General features: G+C 43.3%; 1 protein-coding gene across 1 annotated transcript in view; it reads right to left on the bottom strand.

Annotated features, from left to right (window-relative positions):
- The window catches only part of alcama (activated leukocyte cell adhesion molecule a), a 73617-nt gene extending 56677 nt beyond the window's left edge, over nt 1-16940 (bottom strand). Inside the window, exon 1 of the mRNA XM_079738550.1 lies at nt 16669-16940. Within this exon, the coding sequence (XP_079594676.1) occupies nt 16669-16726 (58 nt within the window). The 5' untranslated portion in view covers nt 16727-16940. The remainder of the gene's footprint in view (nt 1-16668) is intronic.
- Nucleotides 16941-19993: the final 3053 nt, after the last annotated feature.

Genomic DNA, 19993 nt, shown 5'->3' with positions numbered 1-19993 from the left:
TTCCCGCAGATCATTTGTTAGTTAAGGTTTGCCGTCAGACGGGGGGGGGGGGGAATCTAGCAACACTACAGGCTATCCTCCGTTGTTTTAAAAAGAAAAGATCATTTATGCTTATTTTCATGCAGGATGTCAGGCCTCAAATCTGTCTTGACCTATACACAGAGAGTGAATGAAGTTTAGATTATTTGATTCTTTTGTATAATATTTACAATTTAAAAAATGAAATCAAATAAAAACAATAAAAAAGAGACGCATTTGGTCGACGTAGTTAAGGCGATAGGCGTGTGTTGCTGAGGCGGCCGCCTAAGCTGTACAGTGCTGTGGGAAACCCAGGAAAGGCAAGCCCCACATTTGAATAGGCTGGTGTAAAATGGTGTACTGCTTTGGGCATTTAAATATGTTGCTATCTTATAAGCATATAAGCCCTGCGGCTAAGGAAGAATTGCATTTGTCCTGCGAAATGAGTACGACTAAGGATTAAGGCAGTATGTCTGCTATTCTTTTATAAGCTGCGTAATCATTGTTCAATGCGATCCAGGCACTGTGGTCCTCAAACCCTTGCTCTCTCCACCGGGAGCTCACTGTGTTCAATTCAAGCGCAACATCAACCAGATAAAGTTTGATGTTATGCTATAACATATGAGCTGGTAATTATCGTGTGGTAAGTATAGAGAAGAACGAGAGGCTCTGTGACCGGTCCAGGCGCACCACCAGGATGAAGTTACTGAGGGGGCTTATACGATTTTTGTGAGGGGGTCCTTTCTATTCTTAAAATAAAATACATTGATTTAACCAAGGCTAAATAACAACAGCATATGCTGATGTTTCAAACCCAAGGAATACATTAAATCATCAGAGAGCACTCACATAAAAAACAGTGCATTTGGCCAACAACAGCCTAACGCTAAATGATTGTCACCGACCGTTTTGCTGCTTTCATTGTTGATCTTTCCATAGATACATAAAGCTCAAACAGAGGGGGTAAGAAATACAACTGAGGGGTCTAAACCCCCCATAAGAGCCCTCATGGCTCCGGGCCCGGATCATTATGCGAGCGTTGCAACCATTTTCCTCAGCCACCCAGGATCTCGGGCGATATTATGAAATTGAGTGCTTCACTAAACAACCCGCAATCTTACCCAGCACAGAAAGCCTTGAAACACCATCTTGTTCGGGGCTCAGCACACCTCATAGTCCATCAAACTTCAGCTACATCACTGGTGGCCAATGGCACCACTGATTCGGCCATCTGAATGTGTCTGCCTAGCATCTTTTTCATTTTTTCATCGTTGACCCCCCCCCCCCCATCCCCCAAGGCCAGTTTTACAGTCAGCCCACCACCATGTGTCAGGCTTATACATCAGACAGAACGGACGAAAGATAGAAAAAAAGTAATAAAAAAAGTACATAAATTGAAACAGAAAATGGCGTGCGTACGCTCGGCTGGGCACCAGAGGGTTCTGGAATGTTCTGAAATCCCGGCGGAGTGGAATGGAATGTCTTGAGCTGGAGCCCTCAGCGGGGGGCGGGGCCACCGCCGCCAGAGGTCTTGACGTCTGCTCGAATTTGAGTCAGGTGTTGTGATCTGCGCTGCCAATCTGGGGCTCTGTTGATCACGGAGGGTCTCACGCTGTGCGCTAATGAGTGACGAAGAGCCGCTCTGACAGGGCCTCTCTGTTAAAAGGGCAGCGCGGCAAAACGATTCAGGCGCCATCTCTCACCGCGTGCGCCCCATGTCGAGCGACGTGAAATTGGAAAACACGCGCAAAAATGGGGACACCCTCCGAGGGCTGTTTTCACCTGCTCTCTATTATAAAGCTATTTCCAAGTGGCCCCCTTACAACAAAGCTCTTACGTGGACATGTAATGAAAAAAGAGCGCAAAACACAGAAAACGAACAGCACTGTGAATATAAGGGTTGAGCCAAGCCACACGGGGAACCAAGTTGTTGTTGGAACAGCCTGCATATAAACACATGCTCACCATGGGGAATTCTGCAACCGCTGTTCCTCAGACCAGAGTAAGAGCCTATTAAAAAGATCTCCTGGGGTCGCGTCTATTTATTCTTTAGGAATCGAACCGATGTTGATGCTTCTATAGAGTCCTCTCCAGCCTATTCCATCTGCATGGCAAGGCGAGCATTTGTTGGCGTGCTCCAGGCCCCGTGGCCTTCAAAGTCCTTCACTTTTAAAAGACAGAGTTTAACACCAGCGCCCCTGCTTTCGATAAATTGAGTCAGCAAATGGTTATTTACATCATCACTCACGTCAGCCTCTCCACTAAAGGGTGGGCGAGAGACGGAGACGGAGAGGGCAGAGCGTGCAGCCACTCGATAACCTTATGGAGCGATGACAGTAAGGCAGTCGCAGGAGCTGTCACAATGTTGTCATTTTCACGCAGAATTGGTATTCTTTACACTGCCCTCCAGCCCCCCTGCCCCTCACCTCCCGCTCTCTCTCTCTCTCTCTTTGTCTCCCTCTCTCTGTCTGTCTCTCTCTCCCACTCCCTCCCCTCTGCCTCTCCCGCACGCCCCCCCCCTCTCTCTCTGTCTCTCTCTCTCTCATTCTCTCCCATTCCTGCCTTGATAACTGTCTGGTCAATGATTTCAGTTTTATGCAGCACCCAAAAAAAAACAATATTGAACCAAGAAATAGAATGAAAGAGAGATAGACAAGAATAGAGGCAGAGAGGAAGAATGTAGGTACAGCTAAGAGGGTGATAAAGCAGATAGAGGCAGTGAGATAAAGTATTTGACATCGAAAGATAAGGGGGATAGCAAAGGAATGAGAGCCATGTTGTCTCTGTGCCAAGAATCGTGGAAATTACAACAAGAAGAAACCACCTTCGACAAAGTTTTGTTACTTTCTTTCTGACTCATGCATTTCACACAAATCGTGAAAAGGTAAACAGCGGAAAAGTTTCCGATTCATGTATTTCCCCCTATGAAGAAATAAACACACACACATAAAGAATCACCCACACACAATATCTGTATGATGTTGCAGAATAATGCAGAATAAGTATTGAATCTGGGACAATAGGCAAGAAATAAGGGGAACAAACTGCGCCCACGGCTGCAGAGTTGACACAGTGAAAAACAAGCCTGTGGCAGTAAACACAACAATGAGACGGACACACACACAAACATAAGCACGCACACACATACGACCACTTGCTTCCGCCCTGCTCCATTTTTAAAGAGAGTCCAGCAAACGCGGTGGCTCAGAATGTCTTGACTGACTGGAAATCAATTGTGCCACCGTAGTGGGAAAACTTTAATGTGTTGTGTGGGCGTGACAGAGAGATTATACGAGCTGAAGACAGCAGTGCTTTTCTCCTCCACAGGTTAGCCATTTACCTTTCAAGTGCCCGCCAGGCATCTCCCTTCTGTCTAACAATTCGTGAGAATTTACTAATTAAAAAAGGTGAGGCCAACACTGTGAAGGAAATGATGTTCATTTTTTTATTTTTTTAATTATAGATAATTGTGTTCGGGCGGCACTGTTGATTCACAAATAAACCGTTTGTTAATATTGACAGCCCACTCCGAACAAAATATTGTATGTCCCCTAAGGAGATCTAGGTGATATAGTGTTGTTTATCGCGGTACCAGGCTGGATATTGTCTGGCATTTGAGTCAGCGTTATATTGCAATATAGCTCACATATTGTCTTAAGAGGGCTGAATAACAGTGCAGTACTACAATTCTCTTATTGGACTGTTCCTTCCTGGACAATGAACGAAATCACTACTAAGGAATGCTCCCATTTAAGTATAGTCAATAGTTCCTTTTTAAAATTCATTTACATATTTGGTCAAATGTTTTGACCTACTACTAATACATTTGTTCAGCGATCATACATGCCCCCATTCTGTTTTATCCCTTTTAATTGTGTTGACCTTTTTGAGCCGATGCATTGGTTTTGTGCATCACGCATTCCTGTCCGGGTTTAGGAGGAAAGGTTGTAGTAGCGGATCCCAGATTGCTTTAGCCATGAGGCAGGGAGGGCACACTTATGAATCCAATACTAGAATCCAAAATTGGATATGGTTCCAGCTCAGTGATCCTTTTTTTTTTTCGTCATCCTTTTCCCCTGAGCCTCAATGGAGCTCCTGTGTTCCACACACCCCAGTTTGATGTGACCGCACTCAACCTCTCTCCTTCCTCCTTCCCTCTCCTCCCCCCGTCTCTACCCTGCTCTCCTCTCTCCCCAAAGTTCTCTGTCTATCCTCTCTCTTCTGTCTTCTCTCCTTCTCCTCTTTTCCACCACTGTCCTCTCCTTCCCATTTTCACCCCCCTGTCCAATGCTCTCTTCTTTCCCCCAGCCCACTCTATGTATCCTCAATGTTCTCTCCTTCTGGTTCTCCTCTCCTCTCCCTTCTCCTATTCTCTTCATTACTTTGCTCCCCTGTCTCCTACAGCCTTCCCAATCTGCTCTCTATCTTCTTACCTTCTCTTCCCCACCACTGTCCTCTCCTCCCCCTACAGTAGATATCCTTTGCTCTCGTCCTACCCCCAGCCCTATCTATGTATCCTCTATCTGCTCTCCTTCTTTCTCGTCTCCTTTCCCCTCTGCTCCACCTCGCCCCTCTCTCCTCCCCCCCTCTAGCTGTCCTCTATATTCTTCCCTCTCTTTCTCCTCTCATCTTCTCCACCTCTCCTCCACATCCCTACCCTCCTCCCCCTTCTCTCCTTTGCTGTCCTCTTCTCTCCAGCCCTCTCTCTCTCTTTCCTCTATTTTCGGTCTTCTCTCCTTCTCCTTCTCTCATCTCCTCTCCCCTCTTTCGACAGCACTTTAAAGCTGGCAGTCTGTGGCTCCCTGCTTTGAAATGAATGAAAGTTTTAGAGAAAACTAATCAAGATTCTGTGAGCATGTCAGGTTAAGACCACAGTCCAAAGCTCTGTAGACACCAAAGACTGCCTCCACAGTGGGGGAGACCCAGGGCATGTGTGTGAGTTTGTGTGTGTGGGGGGATGTGTGTTGTGTGTGTGTGTCTTTGTTGGATATGTGTGTGTGTATGTGTGTGTGTTTGTGTGTGAATCTGAATTTGTGTTGCGTGCGTGTATATGTGTCTTGCGTGGATGTATGTTATGTTTGTGTTTGTTTTTGGGAGATGTGTGTGTGTGTGTGTGTGTGTGTGTGTGTGTGTGTGTGTGTGCGTGCGTGCGTGCGTGTGTGTATGTGTATGTGTGCTGGTGTATGTGTGTGTGAGTGGGTGGATGGGGAGTGGGGAAATCGTGAAGCCACGAGTGCAGCAGAAAAGCAGAACATGTAAAAATGTTCATTGTGTACCACCAGCAGCTTCTGAGGCCAGAGCAAGAAGATGAAGTCTGGGTCGCGCAGGGTATCAGGGTTGAGAATTTTAGAAAGGCAAACAGCTCAACATTGACGGCTGAAGTTTAAAAATTAATTAATAAATAAATATACACACTAACCTCAAATCGTCGGTTTGTATTGAAGAAAGCGAGGAGGGCGGAGAGAGGGGAGAAAAAGTATTGCTATTTTTTCTTCCCCAAGGACAAATTGAAGGCACTGTCTTTGTGATGTTGTTGCTATTCTTTCATACCATCTTAAAGGCCTAGTGACCCCACAATCTTTTTACGGGGGGGTTTAAACATGGTTTTATGTCTGGATGGTGCAGCTTGAGTTGCGGGGGGTTAAGTTGTATTTAGTTTCCAATTATATTTTTACCTGTGACCTCCTAGCTGACGACGGGCATGATTATAACGCTGCGGTGTGTGGCGCATTTCATAGACAACACCGCTAATTATAACGTTGATGCACAATGCCGGTCGCCACGGTGTGTGGTGTATCTCATGCAAAGCATCGCTCATTATAACTAACATAAAAAACAATGGTACTTTCTTTTAAAAGTATGACATTGGCGTTGGGCATAACCAGGGGGATTACACGTCCCCCGTCTTACTAGAACTCACTTTTTTATATCACTTTAAAATCTCAAAGTTTCAGTGATTTCCAAGCTTAAGTAAGCAGTTTGTATTAACTGTTGGTTAATGCACATCTGTGATCGTGATGAGTAATGCCGGGGGAATTCCCCTTGTTATATTTACTATGTTGTGTTGCTAAGGCCTATTTCGTATCCAAGTACAGTGTTTCCTGTTGTGGTGCCCAACAAACCATTCAAAAGCCATCATTTTATCAATTTACCTTAGGAATAATAAATATAAAAAAATAAATGATAATAAAATATATTTTTTGAGGAATTTAGAGGAAAGTCTGTACGGCAGGTTTTGTGACTCACCAAATTCTGTTTGGTGAGACAATGGGTGAATCCAAGAATGTAACAGACCTCCTACGAACAGACACACTCCCTTAACAAGCCCTCCTCCTTTAAATGTTTATTCAGCTTTCATCCCTCGCCCGGGGAACAAGCAGGCGCAGTGTTCATACGGCTTAACCACCCATCCTACGTTACTGGCCCTCTCCATCCATCACCCCCCTCCATCAGGTACATTTATCGCTCCTGCTCGTGTTGTTGAGAAACCCAGCAGAGTGATAGTATAATTCTCTCTCTCTCTCTCTCTCTCTCTCTCTCTCTCTCTCACATAACAACAATAGGAGATACATTGCAGCGTGTGCCGTTCTGTCTTCATTATGACCTACATTCTGCCATATATTTCATTGTTTAGGATTTATTTGTTTCGATTCATCTTTGGAGGTTCTTTATATATATTCTTATTTTCGGCAAGGAAAAATATTTGACTTGATGTTTTTCTGGGCCCCATCATGCACCACGTCACGTTCGCCGGTTTGTTTTTGTGTTTTGATCGGGCTGAAATAGACACAGGTTGAAATTACAGTGTAATTAGGAGCTATAAATTCAGCATGTGACACACTCGACACACACATTGCCTAAGCAATTAAATACATCTACCTGATATATCTTGACAACAGCAGAGGATACCAGATGATCAATACCTCATTTATCTCAAGTTGTTCATCAATACAATTCAACATTTAAATGGAATAGAAAAAAGGTAGCATTCAACATAGTGGATCATCTCTTTTGCTTTGTTACATTTAGTTTCTAATCCTCTGCCTGCATGGCTCTAGTTGAAGTGCAATGAAGTGGCCAAACAATTTCAAATCAAATTGGTTCTGCAGCTAGAATATATGTTTTGAATCAAAACTTTATTGTGTTGTTACTGCGACAACTCAACAGCAGAACCCCGGTTGGTTGGGCTTCCCAATGTAGATGCCGCCATCTACATTGATTGTGTGCTTGCTCTCACTTAAATGTGTGCATGTGTGTGCTTGTGTTTGTGTGTGCGTGCTTGAATGTTTGTGTGTGTCCACGACGTACTTGAACACGTGTGCTTACGTTTTTTTGTAAGCAAGTATTTTTGTTTGAATGTGTGTTCACATGCCTATTTGTGTGTGTGTGTGTGTGTGTTTGCTTGTGGGTATATGTGTGTTGGTCCATGCATGCCTGCTTGTGTGTTTGAGTGTGTGCAACGGGAGAGAATGACAGATCAATGAACGCCCCGTGAGAGCAATTAGGAGTAACAAATTAAAGGGTAAAAAAGCAAGGCGATTTTATCCCAACCCGCTTTATTTTTAGGTCGACATATTTACGGCCGTGTGTCAGCCCGCCCCATGCGTTTGTTGTGTTTGTGAGCGAGAGGCTGAGGCGGCACGCGCACTCTGCATTCCATTGAGTGTATTACAACTCGCCTTCACCCTGCCCCTACAAACACACATTCCCAGGCCATGCCTGACGCGATTCCATACACATACTATGTAACGGAATCCCTCACGGCCGCCGGAAGGGGGTTCGGGGGGATGGGCCTGATTTGGGGAGGGTGGGGGGGGTGTATATCTGCGGACTGATGGACGGGCTGTTTTTCTCCCTGCGCACCACTAAGGGTGATTGGGTCGTGGTGATGCACGCTACAGAAGACCAATTACTAATAACAAGCGAGAGGGTTCCTTCCTTTGTGTGTTCTTGTTCTCTTCGATAACGCTGCTGTATTCTGCCATCCTGGAAGCCAAACTGAGGTTTTTTTTAAGTATTTTGCGGCACCTCCTAATTGTTTTTCCTCACGCCTGTATAGTCATGGTGTTATTTTCTGACAGTGGCATGAAGAAGAAATATATTCAGCAGTACATCAAAGTCACCATTTATGGGATTTTATGGGGATGGTTGACATAGCTGAATATTGCATGTGGCATATTTATATGGCATGTTCAGCAGGATAGAAATACAGCATAGCTCCCATGACCTCCCTCCACTGAGGTTAGCCCAACAGGTCAAACGCTTGAATCTCAAATATCCCTTTGACTCAAGTCCATATGTCTTTGGTTTTCACTGTCGACTGTGCATCTGTGTTACTGTGACGGCTCAAAGGCATTCAAACAACGGCAGGCAATTGGTCAGCGTTCTGCACAGAGGCTTCCATAAACCTTTGATTTACAGACTCTCTCATAGTTGGGGAATGAACACTAAGTTGTATGGTCTGTGCCAGTGGCCCAGGCAGTTATATCCGGCCCATTTAAAGAAATGCTGCGATCATCAAAATCAACGACTGTCCAGAATGAGCTTCTCATAGGCGCACACTAAAGACTCGTTCAACTCCTTTGAGATTTGCTTTTCTTTCAAAAGATTACAAAGGAAGGTACAATAATGAGAGGAACGATAGAGGGAAATATCTATTGATAAGCATTTTCCTCTCGTCCCCCAATATTTATCGTCATATCACGCAGACCTAGCGGGAAGGGTTTTCTGGCCGGCAGAGAAATTGAGTGCTTTAGGAAAATCAATGCTGATCCTCAAGACTTGTAATACTGTCTGCACATACATGCGGCAACATCACCATTCTACTTCTCTCCTCTCTCCTTTTCTCTCCGGCTCCTTGCCGTTAATTTGAACCTATGGAGAGCTCTCGGCAGCCAGGGTTTGGCTGCTGAAGTGTGTCTTCCCAGGACCTCCTTCAGCTAAGTGAGCGGTACAGCCACCACAAGTAACCTCTCCGAGCGCCGCACAGCCTTCTGGCTCAGTGACATCTGAGGCTGCAATTAGCGTCACTGCCGGCCCGGCCTGCTGGGATTTAGGGAGAGTCCTTGAAGCGATGTGCTTGGGTGTGTGTGTGTGTGTGGGGGAAGGTTTTCCCCCACACACACACGGGGTACAGAGAGCGTTTTTTATTACCAACTTCTTTACTGGTGGTGGTTGGGGGTGAGGGTGGGGATAGGGGGTGGGGGGGATGGGAGGGGATGGTGGTGGAGATAAGGGGGGGTAGGGTAGTAGAGATAGTAGGGAGATGGTGGTGGAGATAGGAAGGGAAGAGGGTTTGACTCACCAGGGTGGGGAGGGGAGTGGTGGTTGGGGCCTGGGGGTAGGGGGTAGGGGGTAGGGGTTGGAACTAGGGGCTAGTGGTTGGGGCTAGAGGCTAGAGGTTAGGGTTAGGGGCTAGTGGTTGGGGCTAGAGGCTAGAGGTTAGGGTTAGGGGCTAGTGGTAGGGGTTAGGGGATAGAGGTTGGAACTAGGGGCTAGTGGTTGGGGCTAGAGGCTAGAGGTTAGGGTTAGGGGCTAGTGGTTGGGGCTAGAGGCTAGAGGTTAGGGTTAGGGGCTAGTGGTAGGGGTTAGGGGGTAGAGATTGGGACTAGGGGCTAGTGGTTGGGGCTAGAGGCTAGAGGTTAGGGTTAGGGGCTAGTGGTTGGGGCTAGAGGCTAGAGGTTAGGGTTAGGGGCTAGTGGTAGGGGTTAGGGGGTAGAGGTTGGGAATAGGGGCTAGTGGTTGGGGCTAGAGGCTAGAGGTTAGGACTAGGGGCTAGTGTCGGGCTGGGGCTTGGGCTAGGGAACAGGGGTTGGGGCTAGAGGCTAGTGATTTTGAGTTTGAGGGAGTTGAAGGGGGGATTGAAGGTTGGTGAGTTTGTTTAAATATTAAAAGGTTTCATTTATATTTATATTGGCTGAAATGCTGCTAAAAAAATTTATGTTATCTATATATATTTATATATATAAAAAACTGGACGCATGTAGAGGCAAACCGTAGGAACTATACAGGGTGACCCTATACTGGTATAAACTCGGGCTCCATATAAACTTTACAAAGCCAGATAAAATATTCACGAGAACACGTCTGCTGCATATTACTATTACATTCATTGCACTGCCTTCTCTTGAGCTTATCGAGCAGAAGTTTCACTTGCTCCCTGTATGGCAGGAGGGCGACTACCTGTAATCTGCATAAATGATAGCCTGCTTGTAGCGCCGCACACACCATGCAAATTTAAACCTCCCTTATCAATCCTGCCAACCCCTTAGGCTTGAGTTATCCCTGCCCACACATACCGCTGTTCCTACTACAACAATACAAAGTATTCCTCCCTTGTTTTCGTACATGTTTTAATTCATTCTGTGCTTGTCTGCTTATTGGCAACAGAATTATATTCATGCTGCTAAAACTGTGTTCACGGTGTTTATTTATTTATTTCATCCGTCTGTTAGTACTACGACACAGTGGGCTTCGGCTGTTTCCTAAGAAAATAGATTCGCAACTTTCTCGCGCCTCAGGTCAATTCAATATGTTGTCCCATTTCTGCACTGAATGAATTGGGTCCATTAGTGGATGAGGGTGGTGGGGGGGTCCTTTACGGTGGGGGCCTTTACTCTTGATGACCATCAACTGGTGGAAAGAGAGATAATAGGCAACAACTGACTTTTTTGTTTCTTGCATTACCAAATGGTGACAATAACACACTTACATACACATGCACTTGCACACAAACATCTACTACATACGCACCTACACACACATTACGTACGCGTGTGCGCACACACACACACGCGCACACAGACACCCACATACATCTATACACACACACACACACACACACACACACACACACACACACACACACACAGTCACACACATACAAACATCTAAAGACACATACACCGACACAAGACACATACACCTACATAATCACAAACACACACACACACACATACGTACACACACACTCACTTACACCAACACACACACTCAGACACCCACACCCACATACATCTATACACACACATACACACACAGATGGACAAACACACGCAACACACACACACGCAACACACACACACGCAACACACACACACGCAACACACACACACGCAGTTATGCTGGCCTCTTTTCAGACACCCTCCATTGACTTACTGCTAATTCAGTGCCCTAATTATCTTTGTGAAAACCTGGACTCCATTGGGTAGCTGAGGGAAAAAGAAAAAACACACTGCCACTTCGGGACCTCCTAAGGCCCGTGGTAAGAGTGCACGCGTACCAAAAGAAACCCCTACTGTAAAATCTAATTAGGATTCACAGAGCGTCGCTCGAGCTTCTGCCCGTGAACAATTGAGCCCATAAATCAGAATGCAGAGAGGTTGCGATGGCACATTTCAGCACCGCCTCCATACGTTCACGCCTGCCTCCCTCAGGAGAGAGAGAGTATCCCCCGCCACACGTCCTTCCTCCAACCTCACTTTTATTTCAATTATTTTTGTAAGCTGGACTTCATCCATTTTTTTTCAACAAACATTAAATAAAGAAATATATGTGTATATACAGGGATATATATACATATACTTTTTTAATGTAGAAATATATATACATATAAATATACACCCCCACACACACACACACACACACACACACACAATCACACACACACACTAACACACACACATCAATGAAGGCCAATGCATTGTTCAACTTCTTTCCTCTTTGATGCTGTCACGCTTTCCTGGGCAGTCAAATGACTTCTCCCGGTGAACACCATAACTGTGAGGCAGGAAAAAAAGAAAGAGAAAAAAAAAGGTCTCCTCCTGCGAGGGCACACTCTCTCGTTCTCTTTTGGTTTCGGTGAGAATATGTGTTTGTGTGTCTCAGACTGTGTGTATGTGTAAATCTGTGTGTGTGTGTGGGGGGGTGAGAGTGGGTATGCGTGTGTGTGTGTGTGTGTGTGTGTGTGTGTGCGTGTGTATGTGTGTGTAGGTGTGTGTGTGTGTGTGTGTGTGCGGAAGATCCTGATTCAACCATTACCTCATCTCAGTCACACTTTCCTTTTGCAACCGTCAATGACTGGGGGGTTGGTGCGAGGAGGAAGTTACGATATATCAAAACTTAAAGTAAAGGTTAAACAGTGGTAGCCACAGCCCCTAGCGATAGCCTTTGAGAGGAAGACCTTCACCCCTCCCATCTACTCAGCATTAGACACAGAACTCATGTTCTGGCTGACAACCACTAAACCCTGGGAAAATGGATTCCTTAGAGAGCGACAGAGAGAGACAGAGCAAGTGAGGGAGCGAGACAGAGAGAGATAAAGTGAGAGAGAGATTCAAAGAGTGAGTAAGAGACATAGGCAAGAGAGACACACGCATGCACGCACGCACGCACGCACGCACGCACGCACGCACGCACGCACGTACGCAAAGACGCAGGGGGGCAGGCACGCAGGCAGCCAGGCACGCACGCACACACACAAACACACATACACACACAAACACACATACAAACACACACACACACACACACACACATACTGGGCACTGGGCCTAGATAAAAATTGCTCTGATCTACTCTGATCACTGGTTGGTGCTGTTTGTTCTACCAGCATTTAACTTGTAGCTGACCTGTATTTTTTTTCTCGCACTATTGTTAATAATTTACTACTCACAGTTTCTTTTCTACTGCAGTAAAATGATCTGTCAAATCAGCTAGGAGGTAAGCAGAAGGGCTGCTAGGTTACAAGAGTGTGGTTGGTTGTGTTTCCTTTACACTGCACTGAACTACTGGGGGGTTACTGGATAGAAACACAATGACTATTACGATATAAGAAGTATATAAGGAGGGGAATACCAGACAAGAAAAATAAAAAATCTGGAAAGATCAGAAAGCCCCGAAAAACACCTTGTTGGACTCTGATTACAGGCTATGTAAATTGAATTGATTTCAAGGTATACTCGCCATCTTTGGTTTTGTATTTTTCATATGTAAATATATAAATATATATATATATATATATATATATATATATATATATTTACATATGGAGAGGCAGTTCTACCTGTTTCATCTTGATGAATTCCCAATAAGGAGAGTTAATATCAAGAAGAAGGAGGCATATGAGAGTATCAGCACATCGCTCACTGTATTGTTTTGTTTATCCTTGAATGAAGGGAAACAAAACAGAAAAATCGGGGGAGGCTTAATGGATCCACAAATCCACTCCCAGACGTGCCAAGTTTTTTATCCAGCCACGAGAGGGAACAGCAGCCCTAAAAACACACACATGAGGTTTCCAGGACTGAAATACCTATGGTGTATTAGTATTGCAAGCAGAAGTGCGCTAACTATACAACAGCAGCATGGTACCCCCCTCCCCAGCCTGTCAGTCTCCTCCCGCACCCTTATTTCTACCTACTGGGTCTGTTTATTTGCTAGGTAGCTTCCTAACATTTGAAGCAACGACGGCTCACGGTGCCACTCCCTTGAAAGAAGAAAACCGTTGAGGACAAATGTATAGTAACTTAGTAACATATTGTCCTGCTACTTTATGTTTAGTAAGTTGTTTGACATTTGAGACATTAGATTAATGTTACCATGGAGCCACCTTCATAGCAAGGTGTTAAACAAATAATTACTACTAGGCTGACCAAAGTCATATAATGCCTTCAGCAACATAGGTGTTACACAATGTGTTACTGAAAACTAACAGCCCTAGGCCAACAAAACAGAGCCCAACATATAATTGAATCACCTACTCTTTTATGTTACTATACATTTTTAGCATAACCAATACGATACTTCAGCAGCACTTTAGGGACACCAATAAAAACCTTGGATCCTTGTACCAAAGATATAGGAGGTAGCTGTGTGGCAAATACAACCAAATAACTGGACCCAGAGGACTCGGCTGTACGGCCCTGCCTATCAGCCATATCTACCTGGCTAGCTTCCCCTTGCATCGCACGCTGCTCATCCAACGTGTTTGAACTCTGCGGGGAAGGATTGAGGAGGGGGGCTGCATGGTCTTTCTGCATCATAGATCAAACTGTGGAGCTTTCCTGGTGTAAAGGTTCAGAATGCCCAGGGGGTAAAAGGGGGTTAAATGGGGGGCTTGAAAATATATCTCTGACCTTTTTAGGGGGGAGCAAGTGGGCTGCCAACAATCAGCTATGCTGAAAGGTTAAAGGTCAAGGTGGCACTGAACCATGGCACCCTTTGCACACAGATTGATGGCAGCATGAGGTAACCCATCGCCCATCCAGGTTGTAAGGTATGCAGCATTCACACTCACACACACCCAAACACCCCCCCCCCCCCCCCCCCCCACACACACACACACACACACACACACACACACACACACATTCCCTCCCTTGTCTATTCTACCATAGGTATTTTCCCTCCAGAAATTAGGATAGTTGCTCCTTAGCTTGTCTGGGCAGATTACAGATAGGGTTGCAAAGACACCCTTCCCTGAGGTAAGGGAATTCCAAACGCATGTCAGACAACGCCTTCTCCTCAGCCTGCTTGTCTTCGATGAATGAATCCTGTTACCAAACCAGAGCAGAACTACTGGCTATTGCTGGCAGCTATAACCTATTATCATTGAGTATATTAGCCACAGTTGTGACTTTTCCAAGCATGTAAAATAAATTCTTTGGTCAGGGAGGATAGAAGTAGCAAGCAAAGCAGGGGAATTAATTTTGGGGAGAGTTAAGTGTACCTGATGTTATTTGATGTAGGGACTATAAACTGCTTTTACGACAGTGTAATCCAAGGCGCTGGTAACTTTTGTGTGCTTTCCCTTCAGCTTGGTCACACTTCAACAGACACATTCACACACACACACACACACACAAACACACACACACACACACACACACACACACACACACACACACGCACACACACATATACACGTTTGTCCCAAAAACATACACATACATAAACGCACACTTAAAGATACAGATTTACACGGCTTACACCTTTCACTTTTAATGGTGTGCCCAAGAATCCCTTAGTAAGCAAACAATCTGGAACATTCCTGCCTTTTTTGAGGGGATATTCGGGGGGCTTATGCCATACCCCCACCATATTCTAAGAAATAATGCTGCTGGCCCCTTCCATTTGAATTCATTAGTTCTAGACGCCGGAGGTGCCCCACACTGCAGCTGCAACTCTCGGCTGGGAAAGAGGGGATTTAATATACTTCAACACTTACAGATTCAATTCTCTCTTCCAAAAACCTGGGCCTCCTCTAGCGGCTATCCACTGTGAATGTAGCCTGGAAAAAGCCTCCCATGCCTCCAAACTTCAAAAACCATCCGCCCTTTGATGTGGAAGAGACCACAGATCAGTCCAGAAGAAGCAGACTTGAATCACTATCTTTGCAATCTGTGGTTTCCAGTGAGGGCATATGGATTTTGGCTTGTTTTTGATGGCTTGTGGCAACAATAGCCAGCGCCCCCCGCACCCGGCCCCCTATGGGGCGGGGGTGGTTGTGACGAACGTGTGTATTTTTTTTTTTGGGTGGGGGGGGGGTTGTGGTTGTGGCCCCGGTCAGTAGATAAGATCAAATGATTGAACCCCTGGCTATGGAGCACTGACTGTCCTTCAACCTACTAGACTGGCTCACTGACAATAAGCAGCCCCCTCAGCCTACAGATAACATCCTAAATAAGGTGCAGTCCAGAATGCTGCTACACCAGACAGTAATTAAACTACACGATAAAGTGGCTCTACAGAAGGCCAAGAGTTGTTCCGTCCTGTATGTCTGCCTTATACGCTGATGTTAGAGTAACTTTGGGAAATTATTTGCTATTACCCATTTATTATTTATCAATAATGCAAACTTACACGAATGCACAGAAAAGCGCACACAAGCACCCACAAACGCAGAAGCACACACACAAGCACGCAGAGACAAGACCACTAGGAGCAGCAGTGGCTCACACACAGAAACACTTAAAGACTAATATGCCTCATATGTGGGCTCCACTAAAGCGTCTGTAATTATAAACATATGATCCGGTTGGAGTGACCACATCTTCACCCCACCGCTGTTTATAATTAAGAGCAAACAGCATTGGCCCACTCATTGCACCGTATTTTCCACATGCACGACTGGATTAAGGAGGTGTGGCACGTGCCAGTGCATATTGATGGTTCTATTGTAACTTAATTGGGTTACCCCGATGACCACCTTAGCCATACTTCATCATGTCTGATCCTACATCCGTTTAGGTTGAATAAAAAACTATAATTTCTACCAGCAAGACGATCTCTTGTTCTGTATACACATTGCAGACCCCATTCATTGACTACGCTGCGCTTGAGTGTATTTTATTATGCAATCTACATGCGTGACGTTAACCAGGTGTTTGGACTGCAGCGTCGTGAAGCCAAATGATACAGCAAGATTTTAAAAAAGATTGCACTCGGAAGTCGTAAGACAACTTGAAATACTTAGTTGAGGGAAGTTTTTTTTCCCTCGGACGTAGCATATGGAAAACTGAAAACCCGACTAACTAGGCTAGATAAGGTGAGTTAGTTTAGATAAATACACATGTATAGGCTGCGTACACGTACACAGTAAAGAGCCCTTCACTAGGAGCCCGCTACGTCGCGGTGAGTGGCTCGGCTTACCTTGACAAAGCATCCCAAGAACCGGCACAGCGAGCAACAGGAAGGTAGACGAATCCATCTTTTGCTTGACCAAAAAATATTCGAGGAGATAATTTTTCTGGATACGGTTATCACCTCTGTCTTGTTATGAGTCAATATCGAAGTTGGTCTTTATTCGTTTCGAAACCGGGTTGGTTCCGTGGTTCAAGAGAGTCAGAGAGCGGTAACTAGTCTACGACAGGTCCCAACTGTTGTGTCCGCGTCTCGGATGAGTCAGGTGAAATGACACACGAGAAGGCTCAGCAACGCATGGTGATCTAGCCGGAGGTTTTTTTCTTTTTGTTTCGGAGGAGTAGTAGGTTATTAACTCCGCCTCGGTTTGCCCCACCTTCCTGCCCGGGGAGCTAGTAGGCTACTCAAATATAAACAAAACACGCAATCGCTCCTCAATTCAACTGCTTCTGAAAAAAAAAAGAAACTTTACGTTATATGCCGTTTCCGAGAATCGTGTTTAGGAGCAGGCTATCCACACCTGTACAGGCTGTTTAAGAACGCGGGTTTTTTTAGACTGCTGCGCAGTATGCCACTCAGTTGCATCGCTTTTTATGTATTAATTCATTTTATTTATCCAGTTCACAAAATAAAAATAAATGTGGCCTACATCCAAGAAAAGGTGTTTTAAGGTGGGAATCAGTCACACAAGAGTTATAAACGCACCTCCCACAGCTATGGTATTTATGTCTAGATCCATAGGCTTCAAATATCGACCAAAAACAAGCCAAAACGTGTTCCAGCTATTGCGGGGAATGAGGCCCTGAGCGCAGATTCCGCTCCAGTCTGCTATGGTAAGTATTGCCCAGACCGACCACAAGCCATTCCACCTGTATATTCTCACTTGACTTTTAATCAGCACGCCTATAGAAAAAGTAAAACAGTAAGGATATATTAAGATAGGCCTAAATAGTTTTAATATAACTCCTGGCTATGCGGCAGAATGGAGTTATTCCGAATATCAGAGTTGAGGTCGTTTACAATAGCAGAGTTGCTTTGCACTGCAGTCATTCATTTATACAAAGTGGGTTTTTGGTGTATGATTGCGTCATTGTGTCTCCCTCTGGTGGCTGTTCAATCGACAATGAAAGCTTGGAACGTTAACTACGAAATAGAAGCCTGTGTTCAATTATTCTACAATCCAGAAACCCATTTTTGTCTTGTAACCTTGATGTTGAGTAAATTATTTCAATTACCTTCTGTATTCTCAGAAGAAGCAGGCTACTTTTTTCTTATTATTTTTAGGCTGCTCGAATAGTGGTATCAACAGATGGAGGAAAGATCTATCTCCTGTCTCCATGTCTCCCTATTATAGTAGAAAGGGATGAAGACCTACTTAATGTAACGCAAAACAACATCTTTGGTTATGTCTGCTCATTGTGTTCACCTATAAAAATCCACTATGGGATTAATGTAGCATATGTGTGCAGCAACCAAAATATGTGACCTAGAAATGTTTAGGAACAGCAAGTAGGTCTGCAGCTTTGATATAAAGTTGCTTGTTTTCAATGAGATAAAGACAAAAAACAGGGACTCTGCAAGGCCAGAAAGACAGATAGCCAGATAGCCAGATAGACAGATCGACCGATGGATCGATGGATCGATGGATAGAAGGATGGATGGATGGATGGATGGATGGATGGATGGATGGATAAATAGATAGATAGATAGATAGATAGATAGATAGATAGATAGATAGATAGATAGATAGATAGATAGATAGATAGATAGATAGATAGATAGATAGATAGATAGATAGATAGATAGATAGATAGATAGATAGATAGATAGATAGATAGATAGATAGATAGATAGATAGATAGATAGATAGATAGATAGATAGATAGATAGATAGATAGATAGATAGATAGATAGATAGATAGATAGATAGATAGATAGATAGATAGATAGATAGATAGATAGATAGATAGATAGATAGATAGATAGATAGATAGATAGATAGATAGATAGATAGATAGATAGATAGATAGATAGATAGATAGATAGATAGATAGATAGATAGATAGATAGATAGATAGATAGATAGATAGATAGATAGATAGATAGATAGATAGATAGATAGATAGATAGATAGATAGATAGATAGATAGATAGATAGATAGATAGATAGATAGATAGATAGATAGATAGATAGATAGATAGATAGATAGATAGATAGATAGATAGATAGATAGATAGATAGATAGATAGATAGATAGATAGATAGATAGATAGATAGATAGATAGATAGATAGATAGATAGATAGATAGATAGATAGATAGATAGATAGATAGATAGATAGATAGATAGATAGATAGATAGATAGATAGATAGATAGATAGATAGATAGATAGATAGATAGATAGATAGATAGATAGATAGATAGATAGATAGATAGATAGATAGATAGATAGATAGATAGATAGATAGATAGATAGATAGATAGATAGATAGATAGATAGATAGATAGATAGATAGATAGATAGATAGATAGATAGATAGATAGATAGATAGATAGATAGATAGATAGATAGATAGATAGATAGATAGATAGATAGATAGATAGATAGATAGATAGATAGATAGATAGATAGATAGATAGATAGATAGATAGATAGATAGATAGATAGATAGATAGATAGATAGATAGATAGATAGATAGATAGATAGATAGATAGATAGATAGATAGATAGATAGATAGATAGATAGATAGATAGATAGATAGATAGATAGATAGATAGATAGATAGATAGATAGATAGATAGATAGATAGATAGATAGATAGATAGATAGATAGATAGATAGATAGATAGATAGATAGATAGATAGATAGATAGATAGATAGATAGATAGATAGATAGATAGATAGATAGATAGATAGATAGATAGATAGATAGATAGATAGATAGATAGATAGATAGATAGATAGATAGATAGATAGATAGATAGATAGATAGATAGATAGATAGATAGATAGATAGATAGATAGATAGATAGATAGATAGATAGATAGATAGATAGATAGATAGATAGATAGATAGATAGATAGATAGATAGATAGATAGATAGATAGATAGATAGATAGATAGATAGATAGATAGATAGATAGATAGATAGATAGATAGATAGATAGATAGATAGATAGATAGATAGATAGATAGATAGATAGATAGATAGATAGATAGATAGATAGATAGATAGATAGATAGATAGATAGATAGATAGATAGATAGATAGATAGATAGATAGATAGATAGATAGATAGATAGATAGATAGATAGATAGATAGATAG

The sequence above is a fragment of the Pollachius pollachius genome, assembly GCF_949987615.1.
Source record: "Pollachius pollachius genome assembly, chromosome: 6".
In the NCBI taxonomy this organism is placed as follows: Eukaryota; Metazoa; Chordata; class Actinopteri; order Gadiformes; family Gadidae; genus Pollachius; species Pollachius pollachius.
Note: the sequence above shows the minus strand (reverse complement) of the source record. Positions and strands in the feature narration are given on the sequence as shown.